Below are 20362 nucleotides of genomic sequence, written 5' to 3' on the forward strand. Positions count from 1 at the left end.
CTAATGTGTAATGTCGGCAATGCAGTTTCCTAAAGGTGCACAGTCTAGAATACGAACGCCCAAAATTTTAACTTAAATGTAAAAATTGTTTCTAGTTTTAGAATTCATAAATTATTGTTCAACTTGTATTTTTATTTTTAAACATTCATTATTGCGTTGTATTTTGTATGAGGTTAAATAATAAGCGAATGAATTAAAATTTTCGCCGAAGAATGTTATGAAAAATATAATTGCTGGTTAAGCAGCTCTTCCTTCTTCTTCTCAATCGACGACATAGAATGATCAAAAGGAAACGGATATTTCCTTGTCGGTTTTTGCTTCAAGTCATGTTCGTTAAGATTATAAAAAATATAAATGTTTAATAATGAAATGAAGTATTTATTTTCAGTAGTAAAAATAATTGTATACAGTGCCTCACCGCTTTAGTGCACCGTTTGTTTTTTCTTTAAATTTTTTAAATAATTTTTTTTTGCAATTTTCCTCTTTTAAGTGCCTTTTAATTTTTTTTTGCATTGAATGCGCTGAGTATTGTCAAAAGCAAAAAATATACATAGTTTTGTAATGTTTTTTAACTGCTAAAAACAACAACTTATTTTCACAATAAATTTTGATTCCCATTTGCTGTATGTTTGTCAATCTGTGGCGCTTTAACTTTGTATGCTACAAATATGTAGAAATAATGTCTTTATCCTATGAGCTTGAATGTACTCCATTTGTTATATGCGTCTTTGTATGTACATACATACATACATAAGTATATGACAAAATAAAATAAATCGAACCCATTTGGATATGTGTACAAGTGTTAATATATTGACATTAGTATATTTATAAGACTATCAACATCTGGAAGATATTTTACTTTGGCACATAATTAAGTATCTTCTTTCTTCGGAACCATAGTCACATACATAATACAAACATACTTACGTATACAAAAGCATCTGTTAGCCTGACTATAAACTCATGGGAACATTTAAACACCCTCTGATTGAGATGATGAGTTCAACAGATGAGTTAAGTTAAATCTGGATACGACTTGGCAAAAGACACAGTCACTTATTTCAGTTTAATTCGAACACTCGAACAGTGCGGAATCAAGTGTTTTAATTTCCTTAAACAACAAAATTGAACAGTTAAGTTTAATTATTTTATTATATAATATATTTTAGTAATAATATTAAATAATATAATATTTTTTGTATTTTCAGATGTGGTTAAGCACGATTTGTCTGACTTTTGCATTAGTATGTATAATACGATCGGACGCAGCGGCTGTGACCAATTCGACTACAGTGGAAACATCAAAAGAACCTCCTAATTTATCAAATGATTGCACCAATTCCTTGAAGCTGGAGCACATCAATCACGCTTTAAGTCGAATCGACACCAGCGTGCAAAGTTTAGAAGAAAAAGCGCACAATTGGGCCATCTTCCGACACCACATCGATGCGTGGAATGAACAAATCAAGGCCCTTGAACACAAATTAGATTTGGTTAGGCGCACACAGGATGAGCAACAAGTATATGGAAATAAGTTTATCAGTTTAGAATTCACACTGAATCACATTCTGAGCAAAGTAGTGTATCTGAGTGATACTTGCAATGCGCACCAAAGAGGCGGCGACACCATGCGATCACCAATACTCTATAATACCCGTGCGAACAGCAATGGCAATGACAATGGCCGTGAAACTCCGCAACAACAACGAAATCGAGATACCAACGAACTGCTATATGAGCATATCGCATTGCTGGGGGACGTAAAGCATGCCATCGGCGTTGACAAGCAGCTGCGTGAGGAGCTGTCAACACGTCTCAACAACATATTGCGACATGTGCAGAACATTGAACGCGATAATTGTCGCACCGAACAACGCCACACACCAGCGAATGGCAACAATAAGGTCGGAAAGCTAATGGCGCCAATTGGCGGTTACAATTCAAATCACAATATGGAAAAGACGCTAAAAGCTATGGATCAGCAGCTAAGTAAACTTCTAAAACGACCAACAACACCAAAAGAATTGCATCAAATACACACGTTAGCGAAAAAGGATGCACAGCAAATGGAGAAAGTTTTAAATTGGATGGATAAAATCGATGAGCAATTGTTGCAGTGGCGTGATGAAAGTGCCATGGGTTGGCAACAATGTCAGACCATGTCTGGTGAGCTAACCACTTTTACTGAAAGCTCCGATTTACTGCTAAAACGCATCGAATTTTTACTACACGAAGTAAATGAAAAATTAGCGAAGCAACCGTTACACAAAACAAGTGATAGAGATGATGAAGAGCATGAAGGTGAGCATGAGGAACCGGAAGATGCTGATATGGTTTACACACCTCAAATTAACGAGGCAGTGAGTAACGATAACAATGATGTTGAGCATGAAACTAATGCAGATGAAGAAGCGGAAGAGACTGAAGATGAGTCGGCAAATGATGATGAGTCGACAGCAAATGCTGATGAAAATGTAGATGAACCTACAGATGCAGCAATAGAAGAGCAGACAGATCGGATTGACGATCGTTTTGATATTGTTGGTGAGTCAGAAACAGAATTTGCGGGTTCTCTAGCCACGTTTAAAGTTCTTTAGCTAAATAATTACGAAACTGTATTTTTATTTTATAAAAATTCTAGATTTTTTACAACCAAATAAAATCGGCTGTCATGAGTTGTCTGGTCCATCAGTCGATGGCGTTTACAAATTCTCGACGCCCGAATTCAATGAAGCAAAACGCGATTTTAATGAACGTTACTGTACCTTTGCAACTGACGGTGCTGCTTGGACCGTCATACAAAACCGTGGCCCCTATATCGAACATGAGAATTTCAATCGTTCTTGGGAGGAGTATAAGTATGGATTTGGTAAGCTGGACAAAGAATTCTGGTATGGTAATGAGTTCATACATCAATTGGTTGATCGAGATGACTATGAGCTGCGTATTGAATTGGCGGATTTTGAGAATGGTAAACGATTTAACTGTGTATTATAATTGTCTATATATTAATGTATCTAATACTGATTTTATCATTCAAATACAAACTAACATAAATTAACAGAACACATGTGGGCCGAATACTCATTATTCCGCTTGGACAGTGAGCGTTACAACTACAATTTGTTGGTTGGCGGACATAGCGGTACGGCACCCGATGCAATGCATTATCACAACGAAATGGATTTCAGTACTTATGATCGACGCAACGACAAGAGCGTTGATGCATGTTGCGCATGCGCCACCGGTTACGGTAGCGGCTGGTGGTTTGACAAGTGAGTGGAGTGTGTCTAAATGACTTTGTAATTTTTGTAATGAAAATATATGAAACCACAAATTATTTATCCTTTTTTACATACTATAGCTGCTCGGAGGCGAACTTAAATGGTATTTATCGTCAAACACCCAATGGACACAATTACGTGGGCATCATTTGGGAGCAATGGCGTGGTGACTATTCGCTATTTAAAACGCGCATGTTAATTAGACCGAAAAATTTGGCAAAACTAGTAAAAACAGTCGAAGGACGTAATGCCCACAATGAAGATCCATAAAAATATGCTTACAATTATTACCGTAAGAAGCATTAAACTTAAAGCACCACGAAATAACTTGTATTCTAAGAAAATCAGCAATTTTTTATATTCTTTACAATTTTATTTTACGTTAATAATTTTTATCCATTCTTATTTAATATATGTCTACATATATATTTTTTATTTGTCCATTCATCAATTTTGTGGTTTTTCACAGTTTCGCAAAATTTTTAACATATACTCATAACATATAATTTGTAACATATGTATGCATAGATACAAACATGCATATGTATTTCGTATATATACATAATAACTCTTGCATATGCGTGTACATATATACGTTCATTTTGCAGTGCATAATGAACACCTCTCGAAATATGTTACTTTTGTATTTTTAATAAATACTTATGCATAACATAAATTGTTTTGTAATTTCTCACTGCTAATAATAGAGATAATTGTTGAATATTAACAAATAAAGAATATTACAGTAACACTGCTTATAAGTATATACAATCTTTACATGCATACTTTACACAATCAAACACACAAATTCACACAAATAAATGTATCAATTTTTTTTACAACGATTTTTAATGTATCTATACCTACTACTGTTATTATTTTTATTTTTTTGGGCTTTTAAGATTTATTAAATAAATTTACTTCTTTTTTCATACAAATTTCTGTTAGCAAACTTTTTATTATTTAAAATTGTAAGGATTTATAAAAATTTATCGAATACAGCACATACGAGTATATTAAACTGCATATGAGTTGGGAAAAAGCAATATCTTACTTTAATTAAAGAAAATATGAATAGAATTTTAAGCAAATATTTAGAAAAATCACGAAATTGTCCTCCACACTATTATTGTTGGTTGTTTTAAATTTATTTTTCATCGCTGCCGTTGAATTTGTAACTCATAGCAATACTTCCTAAGTGCTTTGGTAAACAACACATGCGGACATGTATTTTTTTATTTAGCATTATTTATGATTTATTATTATATGTAGCATTTTATTATCGTGCGCTAACAGTGCACTGACTCGAATAGAATTGGTGATCGATACTAAATGGTTCGAGTACAAAGTTCGAAAACGAATATATAAGTTTGAATATGTAATTAGAATCCGCGCACCAAAATGCAGAGTGCAATGTAATTGAAATCTTCTTTTTGGTTGAAACGAAGTTAACATTATTATTTTGTGTTATTGAAAGTAGTAGAATTTAATATTAAAAAGTAGCTCAATGAAATTATTGTTTATTTCTATGTTTTTGTGTTTTTTCATGTACAAGAAAGTGTGCCTTGCAAACTTTGACCCTATACCATTTGGTGTCGATCTATTTTATATTATAATATGATTATATGTAATTTTTAAAATTATAATTAGGTACCGCCTATCATTTAAAAACTTAATTAATATGTTTGCAAAAACTGTACTTAATACTAATGCGCTTGCGCATTTGTATTGGTAAATTCTTATTGGTTTTTTGTTTGTTTTCTGATAATCATTATTTTTATACATTTAGAACTGAGTATAAATATACATACATATTTTCAAATATTTACAGCAAAAACATCTACATTTATATGTTGTGTTTAATTTTTTAAGAAATGTTTACTAAAATTCTAATAAGAATATTTTTCTCATAAATCTGTTTAATTCGTACAGCAACAGCTTACGCGAATTTTGCTGCTTTCATAACGTTATAGAGTGTAAACTGAAACGATTTAATAAAACTAAATAGATTGAAGTTTTAATGCTTGGATGAAAAAAAGTGTTACCACTTACTCGTGTTTATAACAGCAAAAAAAAAAAGGAATTCAGAATTGTTAACGGTTTTTAGTAGCACTGAAGTTACAACAGACAAATTGAAATCCTTTCTTTTATACCGTTACCATCGACAATGCTCACAAGTTCACATGTAAATAAAACCACTGGATTTATAAGTCGGCTTGCAGAAGCCAATATATTTCTTAAATATAAGCCGTTATTTGAAACTGCCTTTCCTAGAGCCTATTAACGAGCGATCAACAATTTATGTGGTCTCTTGAGAACACTTTACAATTTACAAGCAAATAATTTTGATGGTTTTAAGTGAGTCTACGTACATTCTCTGAGAGCGAATAATTAATATTTTACAAAATGTTTAACTTTGCATGTACATATGTACATATATTGAACCAAACAATAAACTCTGATATTTGGAATTTCAAAAATGAGGATAAAATTTAATGCATTTGCAAAGAGATCGTTTCGAATTCCGAGTAGCGGTGGTCGTGTACAATTTTGAGTGTTACAAACATAATTAAGACAACAAAATTGTTAACCAATTAGTATAATTGCGCAACACGCGCTGTATACACATAGTTAATTCCAAATCTTGTTTGTAGATTCTGCGTTTATGTTTATGTGTAAATGTATTGTTTTACATGTGAATATTATGTGTGTATACTAAATTTAAGCATAATAATAAATTGTATGTATATTTAATTATAATTAAATGTTAATATATTAGTTTTTGTTTTCTATAGGTTATGCTATTGACAACTATTTTTGTTTTTAAATACAAATTTTTGTTTTTTTTTTGTTTGCTATTACTATTTTTCTCTCTTTTTGTTTTCAATATGAAAGCTAATATAAAATGTACCGATAAGAAATTAAAAGCATTAACTTATTTATAATTTTTACAATGCGTACTTCGCCTCCTGTCGTTGTGCGCAAATGAAGACGAATACAACATAAATTAGTTTGTAAATGTGTTTTTAGAAAAAAAAAAAATGCCTTCAATTATTGTTAATGCTTTACTTTCGACGTTTTTCGTTTTTCTGCACTTTTGCATTTTATTAAGACAGCAAAAAATTAATATACTCCTACAGTTGTTACCATTAAAATTTCATGAACATATGTGATATTGATTTATATACATCTGTAGATATTTAAAACTACATGAAAGCACAACAAAATTGCATTCATTTATATATATGTAGGTATTTATGTATGTATATAAATTACAAATTTTCAAATGGAGAAAAGCATACTTTTGCATATTTACGAAACATTTCTTATAAATGTGTAAATTATGTAAGAACTGAAATATGTTATGTTATTGTACATTAATTAAGTGCAACTATAGGTCTGGGTTATTTTTTATTTTTCTTATACATCCATTCGTCTATCACTCTTGTCAATTGTGTTTGCTCGCAAGTATTTGTGTAATTTTTTAGATATTGTAATTAAAACTGGGAAATTTAATTCTATAGCTTTACCACGAACAAGGCATTACGCACACTAAATATTAATGCAACGCAACATGAATCGAATTTGTTAAAACAAATGTGGAAAATATTCAAATATTATATAAAAGCGTAGTGGCGATTACTTCAGGCGACTTTAATAAGTTTACTTATTTATTTATTCTCGCTACCTCACGGTACGGCGTTGACGTTCATTAGCGCCAACGCCACCACGATCATCGCTTTCGCCACGCCATTCTGGATCGTTCGGATCATCATCGCCGAATGGCTCGCTGTCCGTGGACTCCGCATCGCTGTCACGATGACGTCGGCCTAAATAAGCCTCATACTCATCGTCTATATTCATCATTCGCTCACGTGCGCCACCGTTTAGGGCTCCAACACCGCCTGCACTACTAGCGCCGCCATCAAAGAGATCATCATCGGGAGCCAAATGATGTTTTGGATAGTCATAATCATCATCCCCCTCGGCTAAAAGCATCATTAAATCGACATCATCATCATCATCGTCGTCATCATCCGCTTCTTCAACATCGTCCGCCGCACCACCACCATATTTCACACAATTGTTCACCGTTTCATTATTAAATTTAACGCGGGTATGATTACCGCGGCGCCTTCCCCTGCCGCCCTTCGAACCTTTACGTATCTTACCGCCATTAACTCGCTGTCTTTTATTTGTTGTAACATCACAGTTTTGCATTGATTTTCCACGTCGGTTAACCACAGTCGAACCATCACCACGCCAACTGTTGCGATGACGTGGATATTTGGAGCCACCAGCGGCAGCACCAGTGCCATTACAGTCTTCTAAATATTTTGCGTCGAAATTCAAATGGTGAAATTCGATGGGCATTGCCTTTAGCAAGCCTTCAAATTCCTCATCGGTAAGTGGGAATTTCAAAGGTTCATATGGAGGCACAAGCTATATACAAATACACAATAAATAAATAAGGTTAAGTCCTTGTTAAAGTCGTATGAATAATATTAATTTTTGTTTACCTCTCTTAAATCTGGCGTAGAACTTCGTCGCTCCATTTCGCGATCCTTTTTCGTCGATGTTGTACGACGGCGTTCCAAACGTTTGTTTAAATCATTATTATTCGCACAATTTGAGGTGCCACCAATGGGGTTTGCTGAAGGATGAAGGTGATGTTGGAATTTTAGTTTAAAAATTATACATATTTGCAAATATTTGTAGCAGTTAATATAACATTTATTTGTGGTTTATGAGGAAAAATTAGACGGCGGTAATTGAAAAATGTAAATCATATTTGGTGATCGCAAAATAAAGATATGAACATTAAAAATCTACGATTTATGAATTTTAGTTTTAATCTTTCCTAAAGAGAATTTTAAATATTAAACATTAATTTCATAATACTGAGAAACAAATAAACTTCTTATATGTACATATACATATATCTACTAAAAAACCGAAAATCATTGAAAAAATGTAAATGAACTAAATTACGAATTTTATAAATGATATAATATTAATATACCCTTTCTAGTTTCAAAATAGCTAAAACCCAAACATAACATCGCCATTTACTTACATAAGCCATTCTCGGTCACTTCCGTGATCGTGTCTAAGGGATTAAGTGGTGCAGACGGTGGTGCAGGAGACGGAATACTCTGCAAGCATAAGAAAAAAATAATTTTCTACGATCTGTTACTTAAACTAATTAAAAAAATATTTACCTCCTGATCACCACCACATAAACTGGCGGTTTGTGGGGCCGGAGAAGTGGGGTCCGGAGTGTTGGCGCCACTAGATTCTGCGCGACTGTCAATGCGCCGATTAGCTCGTGAACGTGTACTCCAAGGATATTTTAAATACGTTTGGAATTTTCGCCGCTCCTCTACCAGCGCGCGCTCATGTCGTAACTTTACAGTTTCTTCAGAGATGTCCTCTGTCTCATTGCCTTCATCAGCAGTAAGATCAGGCTCAATGTTATCTTCCTGAATTGTGTCACTACGATTCAGCTGCGACGTATCATTGAAAGACAAAGTTAACTCAGTTTCTGTAATTTTATTTTTTCCTGGATTAGGATCGTCTACAGTTTCTGTTTCAGCCGCTATAGTGTATTCAGCTGAAGATGAGGGGTTTTCATGTTTTACTTTTTTCGTTGCTGGCTCGTCTGACGACGTAGAAGCTGTTGTTGAGTCAGCTGTATTGTTTTCTCGTTCAACTTTTGTTGAAACATTGCCATCTTTTGATAAAACATTATTATTTTTATGCTCTAACACTTTCGGCGCATTTACAAGCGGAGAAACAATTGTTGGCAGGACTTCCTTAGAAACATCAATTTTTTGGGATGCTTGCGTTGCATTTTCTGTTGTTGCCGTTGTTGTCGCTGCTGAGTTTTCAACTGACAACGCCGGTGCACTCTGTTCTTTAACATCTTCATTTGTGTTCGCTGTTGTTATATCATCTGATGCCACATCAGCGATATCACTTACATCATTTACTAACCTCCCATCGACATCAGTTTTCGCTGTAACTGTATTATCCGTAACATTTTCTTCGGTTGTCTCAGAAGCAGGTCTTCCACCTTCTTCAATAACACGCCATCTAAAAATATTGTGAAATATGCAATTAGCGCGAACGATTAAAAAATACTGTCTAGAAATAAAAAATTGGTTTTTTAATGTAACATGTTTAAACATTTCTTTTAATAATCTTAAAATGGTATTATATAGAGATTAATTAGAGATGCGTAAGCACTCGCATGTATCTTAAGTCTTTGTACATACATTTTCCTTGTACGGTTGCTATTTTATAATAGATACTTTACAAAGTTTTACTAAAGAACTACTGAAAAATACTTATCCAATTATGATCGTTGCAATTTGGGGAAGGAAAATTTCTAAAATATGTCGTGTAGCTTAAATTCTTTATATGAATATGTGAGCATAGATGCATGTATGGGTATACAACTTAGTAATAAAAAGGGACTACTTACTTGGGTGTTGGTATTTCCTTATATTGTAAAATTTCAACGCGTGTCGTCGCCGCAACACTATAGGGTATAACAATGTTGTCTATGTCATATGAAGTTCGATTTTTAGATCTGCAATGAATTAGAAGCAAGCGTCATGAATGCAGGTGATACATAAAAGTTGTTAAGTTTAGCTTTCGCTTGCATTTACCTTTCGTATTTGTAATAGTTGCTGTTTCCGATGGATGCACTGACATGTGTTGGCGATGATGTGCGACTCCTTGTCGCAAAGCCGTCCCAATTTGCATCATTCGATTCACCGGTGTAATTGGTGTAGTTCGATGACACATAATTATTCTGATATTGAAAATGAGTGTTGTTGCCGCTGCTGTTGTTCGCATTGCCCATTGATGTGCTTGACGCAGAACTTTTACGATGTTTATTATGTTTGTGGTTGCCAATACCACTACTACTACCACCGCCTACTACTCCGCCACCGCCGTTGAAGCCATTACTGTTGCTGGAGATCAATGATGAATGTATTGGGTTGGGACTGTATGGATCGTAATTTTGCGGAGGATTGTCGCTTGTTTGATGTACCGAATTGCTGTTGACGCTTTGTTGACTGTGATAACTGCTTTGACTGTGACTGCTGTGATTGGTGGCGACCGGTGATAAGGGTCGTGGCGGTTCCAACAACACACCGTCGCCAACTAGATGATAATGATGCAGCTTTTTTGAATTTTTTGCCACTTCTATTACAATGCAAGCAGGTAATTCCAATAGATCGAATATCGTTTGAAAACATTTTGTAAATATGGTATGTGTTGAAAAAATCATAAGATCCAGTTTTAACATTGCATAAAAGAAAACAAAAGTCGGTTGCATAAAATATTTTGTTTTATTTCGAAAAGTATTTTCATTTTCGAATAGATGTGTGTTTGTCACGTAATTTTATTATTATTTTTTTTTTTGGTGTTTTCAAATATGGTTGCAGCAATCAATCAGATAAATTAAAATATTAAATGAAGTTTGATGAAATAAACGAAGCGCACGCGATAGGTTTATGTTTTCATTATTTTGTTTTTTTTTTTTTTGTTTTATATCGTTCAGAGCGATAATTCAATCCATTTAACACCATTATGGTGGAGTGTGATTTTTCATTTAATTTCATTTGGCGGCAGGCGGCATTTGAGTAGCGTCAAGAACGTAGATAAAAATGTCAAGCATAATATAATTCGATCAATGAGCAGAGCAGTTCATAATCAGAATAATAAGTTTTATGTTGTAATCGATATTGTAGAGTCGTTTCAACATGGAGCAGATCAGTTCATATTGCAACACAAAATGGAAAGAAAAAGAGATGCAAAATTGTTTTTGTTTTATGTTAATATCAATTATCGAATTTTTCATGTTTACAATAATTTACTGTTGGCCACAAGTGGCGTTGTTGTAGTAGACGTAGACAAAATGCCAGTACCGTTTCCACCATCGCTCGCCGGCAATGACGTTGCTGTTGCTGTTATCGCTGCGGTTTCATTTGCGCTAGCTGCTGACACATTCGTAGTCGCTCCAACACTTTCCAGACCGACTCCTTTTGTTAAATTAGCCGATGAATCTGTTGTAAAACCAATTGCCGTTGACAGTGACGCATTCGCAGAATTTGCTGTTGTTGCCGTAGCCGCTGCCGCCGCCGCATTCTTTTCCTCCATCGCCAAGCGATCCTTTTTCTTTGTATAGCGGCGTTTCACGACCGGTTCATTGTATTTCTTGGATGTGTTAAGTCCGGCTGCACGTTCGGCTTCTCGTTCAGCTTTCCAGACGCTTTTCGCAATACTTTTAACTTGACAACGCATAACTCTTTGCTGCCATTCTGGAATTCGAGCAATAGCCTCCAAGTGCAAAGTGCTGCTGATGTCTAGAGAAGAATGCAAATTTGTGTCTTATTTATTACAAAGAATATCATCGATGTTATTACATTAGATAATATGTTTGAAAATATTACTTCGTTTTATTTTTATTAAAAAAATACTATATTTTGACCCTAAATAAAATTAATACTCAAATAATCGAATACTGTATTGTCTAGTCTAAGGTTATATCAGCGAAAATACACAATTCATATATTCGTAAATTTACTGTTAAAGGATGATGTTTTTTGTAGAGATAAACACAATTAAATATTATCATTGTTACTCAAAGAGTTATTACTTTTGTAGTTCGGAAGTTTATCGTTAAAGAGGAGATTGCCACTTCATTTAGCATTTACATTATAATACCATGCCGTTAGAAACCGTTTTAAATAAGGTTTGTTAAAATAGGACACATAGTTCGCAATATCAAATATCAAAATGAACATATCTCAAAAATTTCGGAATTTCATAATGAATTTTACATCATTTTGTTTGAAAAATCTGTAGTTCTTTTCAGAGCATTATTATACACTATTTACAAACGATTGTTCGAAGTAAAAAACTAAAATTCCAAAATATAAATCCCCAAAAATTTACATAATATAACTCAACATACCTTCACGGAAACTTAAAACAGGATGATAACCAGGATCCAGTAGCGCTATTCTATCCGCCATCATCATTGTATCTGGCGGATCACGAGGCGCCGTCGGATCTATTCGGCCCGTACAGAGTGCACATGGATTGAACGGCCACTGGCAACCACATTTGATATTACTGAAATTATCCATAAATATAAATTAAGAAATTAAACTCTCAATGTTGATCATAACAAATTTTAAATTCGAAAATTAATTAATGTAATATTTATTACACGCACCTTGGTCGTGCAGCCTTCTTAGAAATTGTGTGCAGGCTCTGTGTTTGTAGAAGTTTACGTTTGCGGAAAAGTGTTGTCACAAATCCACGAGTGCGAGCAGCACCCATTACTCCCGTTCCATCCCCTTCGGCTAAATCCACTTTACTACTTGTGTTTCCTGTCAGATTACCTTTATAACCATTAACAGATGTTGCTGTTATATTGATTGTGGAGGCTTCGTCTGTTTTGAGACTACCATCATTCGCAGTTGCGTACGATTCATCTGGACCACATAGTACTGAGCCCTTGGTTCGTACAATTTCCTGTCGTAGTTCAGTGTGTTGCCGTATTTTAATTTCTAAATCAGCTATTTGTGAAAGTAGCCATGACCAACGCGCGGCTATCGCTGCTCTATCTCGTGAATATCGCCAAGCTGCCCGCTTTGCGCTATAAAACAATTACAAACATATTAAAAACAATAACCACATATTAACCAATAAAAACTTACATAGCTAATGGCTGTTGTATTTGATTATTATAGGTGACCATTTCATCGGCTGATTCACCGCCAGAGCTGGACTCTGTCGCATCCGAATCCATGGCTGTCTGTACCTCCCGCATTTCAGTTTGCAACAGCCCAGCTACCTGAGCCAATTCTTCGCTGACATTTATATCGTAATTGGGAACCACAACTTCACCTTTACGTTCAATTTGCGTCGATATTGACGGCGCCGCTGCGGATGTTGACGCGGCGGTTTGCAAATCTTGTAAAAATGCCTTTTTAGATTTTCGGGGCATTTGCGCACTGGCGACACTCAAATTGCTATTTGTGGGAACCATGCACAGTTGTTGGGCGTTCGAAGACTGCTCTAAACGTCGTAACATAGATGACATTTGAGTTGAAGCCACTGGATTCTTCTCATCCTCCCAATTATTGGCGGGAGGTCGCGCTGCTATGACACTGATTGCGGTGTCAGGACATATTAAATCCGTAACTCTATTCATCGAATTACTTTTGCCCACAGATATACGCGCCGTCCACTCAAACAATCCAGCTATTTCTTCGCTACAGTGTTTGCTCATATATCGAGATTGTATTTTTCTCAAACGCCGTAATAGAAAATCAATTTTCCGATGCATCGCTTGTTGATTTCGTTCGATTTCACTTTGCATTTCCTTTAAAGGGCTCGGTTTGTTCGATGTAGATGCTACCTGGCTACTGACGTCTTCGTATAGTGTGTACTCTTCATTAAATAGTACATTTAAGTCGCAGAGCGTATCAGCGCCAGCGCTGCCATCGAAACCTTTAAGCACTTTCAAAACCTCCTCTATATCTTGATCCTCTAGTTCGCCAGCACCACCCTCTTTCATAAACGCCGGTGGTAAATTCGTGCTGTTCAATGTATTCACCGATGATGTGCTGCTTTGCGGCGTGAAAGAGTGTTGTAGCTGGCGCACTTGATTTGATAATGGTGTTGGTGGGGTTTGTTGCAATTGAAGTTGCAACTGCTGCACCTGTTGGAGATGTGTTTGTTGCTTTGTTGGTGTGCACGGTGGTGTTGTTGATACGGGAAGAGTTCCAATGCTACCACTTACTGGCGCATTACCCTCGTCACAAGTTGGCGAAGCCATCGCCGTACCATCCAATTGACTTAATCTCTCTAAATAATTTGATTAAGAAATAACAAAAAGCCCTTAATTTGAAAGGAAAAGAAAACTAACCTTCAAGATTATCCTCCACTTCTGAGGCGGTCATTGTTGAATCTGTACTTATTGGCGGCAGGACGTCTACCGACAAAATTTGAATACGCGTTGCAGCATCTGATTTCAGAGCACTTGAGTTCCCTTTCCCCGACTCGGCATGTACCTCTTCATTTTGAACAGGCGGTGTAGGCTTTTCTTGTCCCAGAGCTGTTAAATTGCCGTCACTACTCCTTTTTCTCTCATTGCCTATTGATATCTTTTGTGCTTGCGTTTTGGAGGTGGACCCTATAGAATTTTCGCTTTTTTCATTACTTTCATTAAGAAACTCCACTTCCATGTGTTGTGATTCAACTCTTTGAGAGGATTGTGCGTTATGGGGGCTTAAAGCTTCCTTTGCGTCTTTTCCACAATTTTTAAGATTGTTAGTGGGTTCTTTAGTTTCCGATTTTGTATTTGTTAGAACGTTCGATGTATTTGAGCCGTTCTTCCCCACTGTGACTTCTTGAAGATGTTTGCGAATACAAACTTTCGTTGTTATGCTCTCTTCAATATCGTTTGTCAAATCGGCCAAAAGCTGTTCCGTGGAATTACTTTTGCAACTTATACTTGTATTATTATTATTGTTGAAGTTTGATTCGGTTTCTTTGCGAAGTGTCTCATTCGCCTCTGCATCCGAAAATATTGGCTCAACAATATTATTGTCATTACCAATACTAATGCCTTTGTTATGTAAGATTACGCTTAGGCCCATTGGCTCATTACTGTTAGTATCTTCCTTCTGAGTCTCCCTCTTTTCCACCTCTGTCAAACTGGTATCTATTACCGATGTACCTTTTTTATCTGTCAATGTGTTGCTTAGTTGTTTTGATTGTTGCGCAATTGTTGTAGTGGGCGACACAGCCTGTTCAAAAACTCGTTGATAGGCGTCTTTGGAGCGGGTCACCCGTGTCGAATTAGATGTCGATGATGACGACGTTGGGGTAGAAACAGACGATCGATGGTAACCTTTTACTTTTTGTTCGCTATTGGTGATGAGCGTTGTTGGCGTTGTTGAGCCGGGTTCACCAACACTCTTAGTCGAACGAGATGGAGGTGCAACTTTTGTCATCGAGTTGGACAATTTTTCAGTGGGGCTCATTGGCTCGTTGAGCGCAGGTGCCATAGTTTTACTACCAGAAGCTGATTCATCTGGTTTCTCATTAATCGCGGCGTCAGCGGCCACGATGCTATCATACGCAGCGTCTGTCAATGCGCTGGCGTTGATTCCACTATCCACCGCCACGGTTTCGTTCTCAGCACCACGACCACTGCCAACTCGTTGACTGCGCCTGCGTATTGCGCGCGTCGTCGTATCAATTGACTTCTCAATTTTTAATGTTGTTTTCCTTCTTTCTTGATATATAACTTAAAAGAACAGTGTTTGCTAGCTGTTTATAAATATTCTTTCTTTCGATGTGAATATTTCTTTCTTTGTGGAACAAATCAGCTGATCTATTTTGCATATGTGGAATTGGTGTTCACCAGCCAATTCCAAGCTGTCTCTCTGAAGTAGATTTTGCATAAAATGAATAGGGTTCTTTCTGAAATTTAAATAAAACCGTATAAACATTAGGATTACCAGTACAAAGCAAGGATTTTTTGTCTTAAACCAGAGACGTTATGATTCTAGCCGTAAAATATTTGGAATCTGATTTTCAATATAGTACGTATTTTCCAAGAACAAAAATGTTAGAGACTCCAACCAATGAATTGTCATATTTGACAAATAATGTGTTTAGCTTAATGACACAACACAATAAAAACAACGTACAACATATTTTTATGAGATCAAAATATGTACATTTAAAGTTTTTTATCATTAGATATTTTAATTGAAAATTCACATGAACTGAGGGATAATAGATACTTCTTTTGGATTGAAAATATAATCATTATTATGGTTTTTGGGGAGTGTTATTTGAAGGTTTTCCTGTGATCATTTCTATCTAACCAGAACTGAACAGAATGACTGTAAATTCGGAAGTATTTTAAAAAAATATTTAATGTTTTGTCTTGACACGACGATCTCATCCTTTTAACATTGAGAATAATAACAATAACAAAAAAGTTTGCTAATACAACAAAAGTAACATATGATAAAAGTAACTAAATGTCCTAGATATGTTTATTTAAACGCAACACTAGAAAAGCGCGGTAAAGTATTTTAGATTTCGTTAGGTTCTTGTTGTTATTTACAAGAATTAAAATTGTGATCAAAATAGTTATCGATTAAAACGTTTTCACAACATTGAAAAAATTTCACAGAAAATGCACCAGTGTCAAACAAATACCGACTGGACATTATACAAAAAGTATGTCAAACGTTTGGAAAACGTTAGACTATGGGCAACAAAACAATACGTTTCCAATTGTTGTTTTCATATAGAACGAAGCTAAGTATATATGAAATTATTTTTATCGGAAAATGTATGTAGTTCAATTCGTTCGAATAGGTTTCTAAGTATTTCGAAATAACGCACATGTTTCGCGTTAGCTTCACATCACATACATACATTAAGTATATAAAGGTCATTGAAATAGTATATCAATAATGTAATATTAGTAAAAACATAAATTAATGCATTTTTATCTATGTAATCGCGCTATTCTAAATTTTTCAACCAAAGGCTTGAAGCGTACACACAACCTCATATTCACACAAACAACATATCGTATAGACGCGCATTTGGATTTACATCACACTAAATATACCCCGGTAACTATGATAAAAAAAACACCAACTCAAGCAAAGTAGTTGGGCATTCACAATAGGTTGTCACAGTACTCATGGCTGCAATTGTTATTGCGAACTAGTCAATATAGCAGAACAAACTAACGAGAAGTGCGCACTACAACGAGTTAGAGTAAAGCAAATTTTTAAGCAAACCGAAACAGTGACAGACGCACGTGAGCAAAAGAGAGGGATAAAGTACTGCGCATCGACGGAATTGCTTTAACTTTAATACAATTGTCATTAAACTGTTCATATATATTTAGTTACGTTACAATTCGAGATGGAATGGCACGATATTCATAACAAGCATGGTATGGGACGTAATGTCTGGGTACACTCTGCCTTTAACCATCTCGTCGCTGCTAGCAGCAGCGCACCACAACGTCGTCTTCCTTTAGTGAAGGGTATGGAAACACTGGTTTGATTCCGCGCACATTACATGCATTCACTTGTAGTTGGAATTTCACAAAATCTTTCTTAATTTCAATATATATTCTTTACTTATTTCAAATTTCTAGTTTTATAAATTGTTATTATTTAGTTTTTTTTTACATACCTAACACATTACACTCAAAAAACTTATTGAATTTTATAAATTCGCGAGCTTTTTCAATACTGCAAATGTGGAGTATTTCATTTAAATTTAAACTTTTTGACGAAATCACAAATTCATAATCGCGCCATACAACCATACAGCTAGGGGTTTAGCTTTGCTACAAATTCTTCCTCTTCTTTCACCACGAAACGGGAACAGAATTTCGATTTAGTACTTTCATATATGACTATTTACTTTGATTTTTTCTGTTGGTTTAAGGTTTTATAATGTACTCAAAAACTTTAAACCCCCACAAGCACTCTTCAAGTAAGTTTTAAATAGCAAACTTTATTTGATATTAACTACACGAAACTATTTCAAATTATAATTTTTTTAGTTATGGCCGCCTTTATTTTTTTCTTATTCTCTTTTAGATTTAATTAGAGGCAGAATGAACGAGTGGTAGTCACTGTAGATTTACAAAAACAACACCAGCCACTATATGGATAACAAAAGCCAATTCGACATTTGTGAGAAAACTTTTTTCCCCAACATATTCTTATTCCGCTTGCTTTGAGTTTTACGAATTTTCAATTTTTCACTTTTTTATCTCCGCACTTCTTGAATAGCAAACACTAATGTCGTTTTCATACTGTGCGCAGTAAAACAATGGCGGTCGCGATAGCGAATTTTTTTATTCTGCGCTTTTCAAAAAATATTTTATTCACTACAAAATAATCTTTTTTTTACTCTGCACATCCGAAATCGAACGAACACAGCCACTACTAAAACCTTAAAACCGACGTGTATCTCCATCACACTGTACACTGTGAATTAATGGTAGCTGTACTCGTTTTTCCATTTACTCCTTCGCCAGCGGACTCACATTGCGCGTACTCGTTGCCCGATGTAGCGAGTGGTCTGCCATCCTACTCTCACACAAAATACAACTCCAACTGTCCCTTTTCCCCGCATTAATATTCTACACAAAACAAGTTAAAATTCACTCCAGATTTGTAATAAGGCAATAGCAAATCTAATATTAAAAACACTAATCCGCCATATTGCTACAAGTCAAACAGAAATGTTACTTATTTATTTCGTTATTTACCAAGAGTATCGTTTTTAGATACATTTCTGTGATAGATATAAATTGAGATTTTTACTAGAGGTATGGCATCACTTTGTCGGTGAAATAACACGCACTTCATACTGCATTATTTCAGCGGTGAAAGATGTGATTAAATATTTCTATTCCCTCATTGCAACCATTTTAATTCATGTAAACTTCTAGAAATGCTCGTCAACCAGAAATTAAGGTTTTCCAAATCCAATGGCTAATGTCACAAATTTATATTAATTGTCCAAGTGGAAATATGCAGTAGTCACGCTTTTCTTTTACATAACACTGCCTTATCTACATTTCAGAGTTGCATCCACAAAAACTATAGCTTATATGAAGAACATGATGATTTTGAAACTTTCCTCTGAATTTTGAAGATTGGATTATTTAATGTCCTTAACGTTTGATTGTAAAGGCTTTAAATGTATAATCGGGGATTTCTTTTGTTTCCGAAAAGACAGCTTTGTCTATACGCGATTTGGGACTGCCTTTGGTTTGCAACCAATATTTCCTAATAGAACAAATAAATATTAAAGACTCGAAAACTAAATAAATGCTTACATTTCATTGACTTTATTGAGCTCTCCTTCCATTTGACCGCGCACGGTACCCTGCGAAGTGTTCATGCACCAACCACGTAGTCCAAACAACTTTGCTTGTTTTTCCGTATGCTGTTGCAGTAAAAAAGCATACAATCATTCAATAAATCTAACTAACAATAGCGTTAATGTAATCTTACCTTTCTGAAAAATACTCCTAACCATTGACATAAAAAAGAATGTTATTTATTAGACATGGAATAAGCCAACAATTTTATTCATTGATACTTGCCTTGAACTTTTCCAAAGATTTCGAAATCAGTACTAAATATTTGCTTTGCAGACATTTCGATTAATGTATTTTTAGATCCTATTACTGAATGAGGTTTATAAACGACACAAAAGAGTATAGCACCAAGCAAAAAATTTATGAAACGTAATTCAATGGAACCGAAAAATTTATTAGCTGCCATAACAACACAGTGATTTTTTGTATTTTTATAGAAGCTAAAAAAGCGAAATCAGCTGTTCCATCATAAGGAAAGTTTGACAGGGCTCCAGGTTTGCTTAATTAGATACATATGTATATGAACTCTTAACCCTTAATTTCGTAAAAGGAAGGAACAGACATTTTTGATGTTTGATAGAGACAACTCACTAAATGGGTAATTAATAAATTTTGGCACTTTTTTGTTATTACCCACAAAGCAAGGCATTAGTAAATAAAAATACCGATAAAATTATAAACCAGTAGTTTTCTTTCCCACCCGCACCTGAAATTGTTTTTGTTGTTTTCTTTATTTCAGTTTATTTTTAGTATTCCCCAATAAGTTAACTATGTATAGCTTGGTATTTTTTATTTTTCGGCAAGAAAAACTTTCATTGTTTATTTCACGTAGTTAATTTGGCAGCACAGTTTGTTGGTTCGTATTACCGGATGTAAATTTCGCTTCGTTCCGGTTACACAGTCCGGTTACCCACTGTTGTTTACAAAACATCCTTTGTGATGGGTAACCGGTAACCGATAAGAAAATACAGTTTATGCTGATAAAATATGTTAAATTACTTCAAATAATTATTTTTCCATAGCTTCAGTAGTTTTAGTTGATTTCGGATTATTATATTTATAACATCACTGTATATATAACTGTATAACCCACCGAATA

General features: G+C 34.9%; 3 protein-coding genes across 6 annotated transcripts in view; 1 reads left to right on the top strand and 2 right to left on the bottom strand.

Annotated features, from left to right (window-relative positions):
• LOC105216700 (serine-rich adhesin for platelets) overlaps positions 1-18398 on the bottom strand; it is a 134385-nt gene extending 115987 nt beyond the window's left edge. Inside the window, exons 1-12 of one of the 4 annotated variants that reach the window (XM_054225820.1) lie at positions 18285-18398; positions 14245-15806; positions 13031-14183; positions 12544-12969; positions 12280-12440; positions 11180-11668; positions 9962-10505; positions 9775-9882; positions 8510-9383; positions 8365-8443; positions 7808-7941; positions 5491-7730 (exon numbers count right to left, since the gene is read on the bottom strand). In XM_054225820.1, the coding sequence (XP_054081795.1) occupies positions 6972-7730; positions 7808-7941; positions 8365-8443; positions 8510-9383; positions 9775-9882; positions 9962-10505; positions 11180-11668; positions 12280-12440; positions 12544-12969; positions 13031-14183; positions 14245-15388 (5871 nt within the window). In that variant the 5' untranslated portion in view covers positions 15389-15806; positions 18285-18398 and the 3' untranslated portion in view covers positions 5491-6971. Of the gene's footprint in view, positions 1-5490; positions 7731-7807; positions 7942-8364; positions 8444-8509; positions 9384-9774; positions 9883-9961; positions 10506-11179; positions 11669-12279; positions 12441-12543; positions 12970-13030; positions 14184-14244; positions 15807-17555 lie in introns of those variants that run through there. The other 3 variants (XM_054225821.1, XM_011191319.3, XM_054225822.1) reach the window with 3 other exon arrangements.
• Positions 900-5175, top strand: LOC105216701 (angiopoietin-2). Its single transcript, XM_011191323.3, has 5 exons — positions 900-1135; positions 1212-2547; positions 2645-2974; positions 3068-3278; positions 3368-5175. Exons 2-5 carry the CDS (start codon positions 1212-1214, stop codon positions 3555-3557), a joined length of 2067 nt encoding a protein of 688 aa, XP_011189625.1. The 5' UTR covers positions 900-1135; the 3' UTR covers positions 3558-5175.
• Positions 18399-18596: 198 nt separating the features above from the next.
• On the bottom strand, positions 18597-19702 carry LOC105216699 (acylphosphatase-2). The gene is made up of 4 exons (XM_011191318.3): positions 19489-19702; positions 19397-19413; positions 19219-19328; positions 18597-19168 (listed from the first exon to the last, which is right to left on the bottom strand). The coding sequence occupies exons 1-4, from the start codon at positions 19667-19669 to the stop codon at positions 19054-19056; spliced, it is 423 nt and encodes a 140-aa protein (XP_011189620.1). The 5' UTR covers positions 19670-19702; the 3' UTR covers positions 18597-19053.
• Between the last annotated feature and the right edge of the window lie 660 nt (positions 19703-20362).

Source organism: Zeugodacus cucurbitae, chromosome 2, assembly GCF_028554725.1.
Source record: "Zeugodacus cucurbitae isolate PBARC_wt_2022May chromosome 2, idZeuCucr1.2, whole genome shotgun sequence".
NCBI lineage: Eukaryota > Metazoa > Arthropoda > Insecta > Diptera > Tephritidae > Zeugodacus > Zeugodacus cucurbitae.

Coding starts and splice junctions, on each gene's coding strand:
- LOC105216701 (XM_011191323.3), top strand. CDS start 1,212: ATGTGGTTAAGCACGATTTGTCTGACTTTTGCATTAGTATGTATAATA. Junction 2,548..2,644: donor CGATCGTTTTGATATTGTTG/GTGAGTCAGAAA, acceptor TAAAAATTCTAG/ATTTTTTACAACCAAATAAA. Junction 3,279..3,367: donor AGCGGCTGGTGGTTTGACAA/GTGAGTGGAGTG, acceptor TACATACTATAG/CTGCTCGGAGGCGAACTTAA.
- LOC105216699 (XM_011191318.3), bottom strand. CDS start 19,669: ATGGCAGCTAATAAATTTTTCGGTTCCATTGAATTACGTTTCATAAAT. Junction 19,169..19,218: donor CTCAATAAAGTCAATGAAAT/GTAAGCATTTAT, acceptor TTGTTCTATTAG/GAAATATTGGTTGCAAACCA.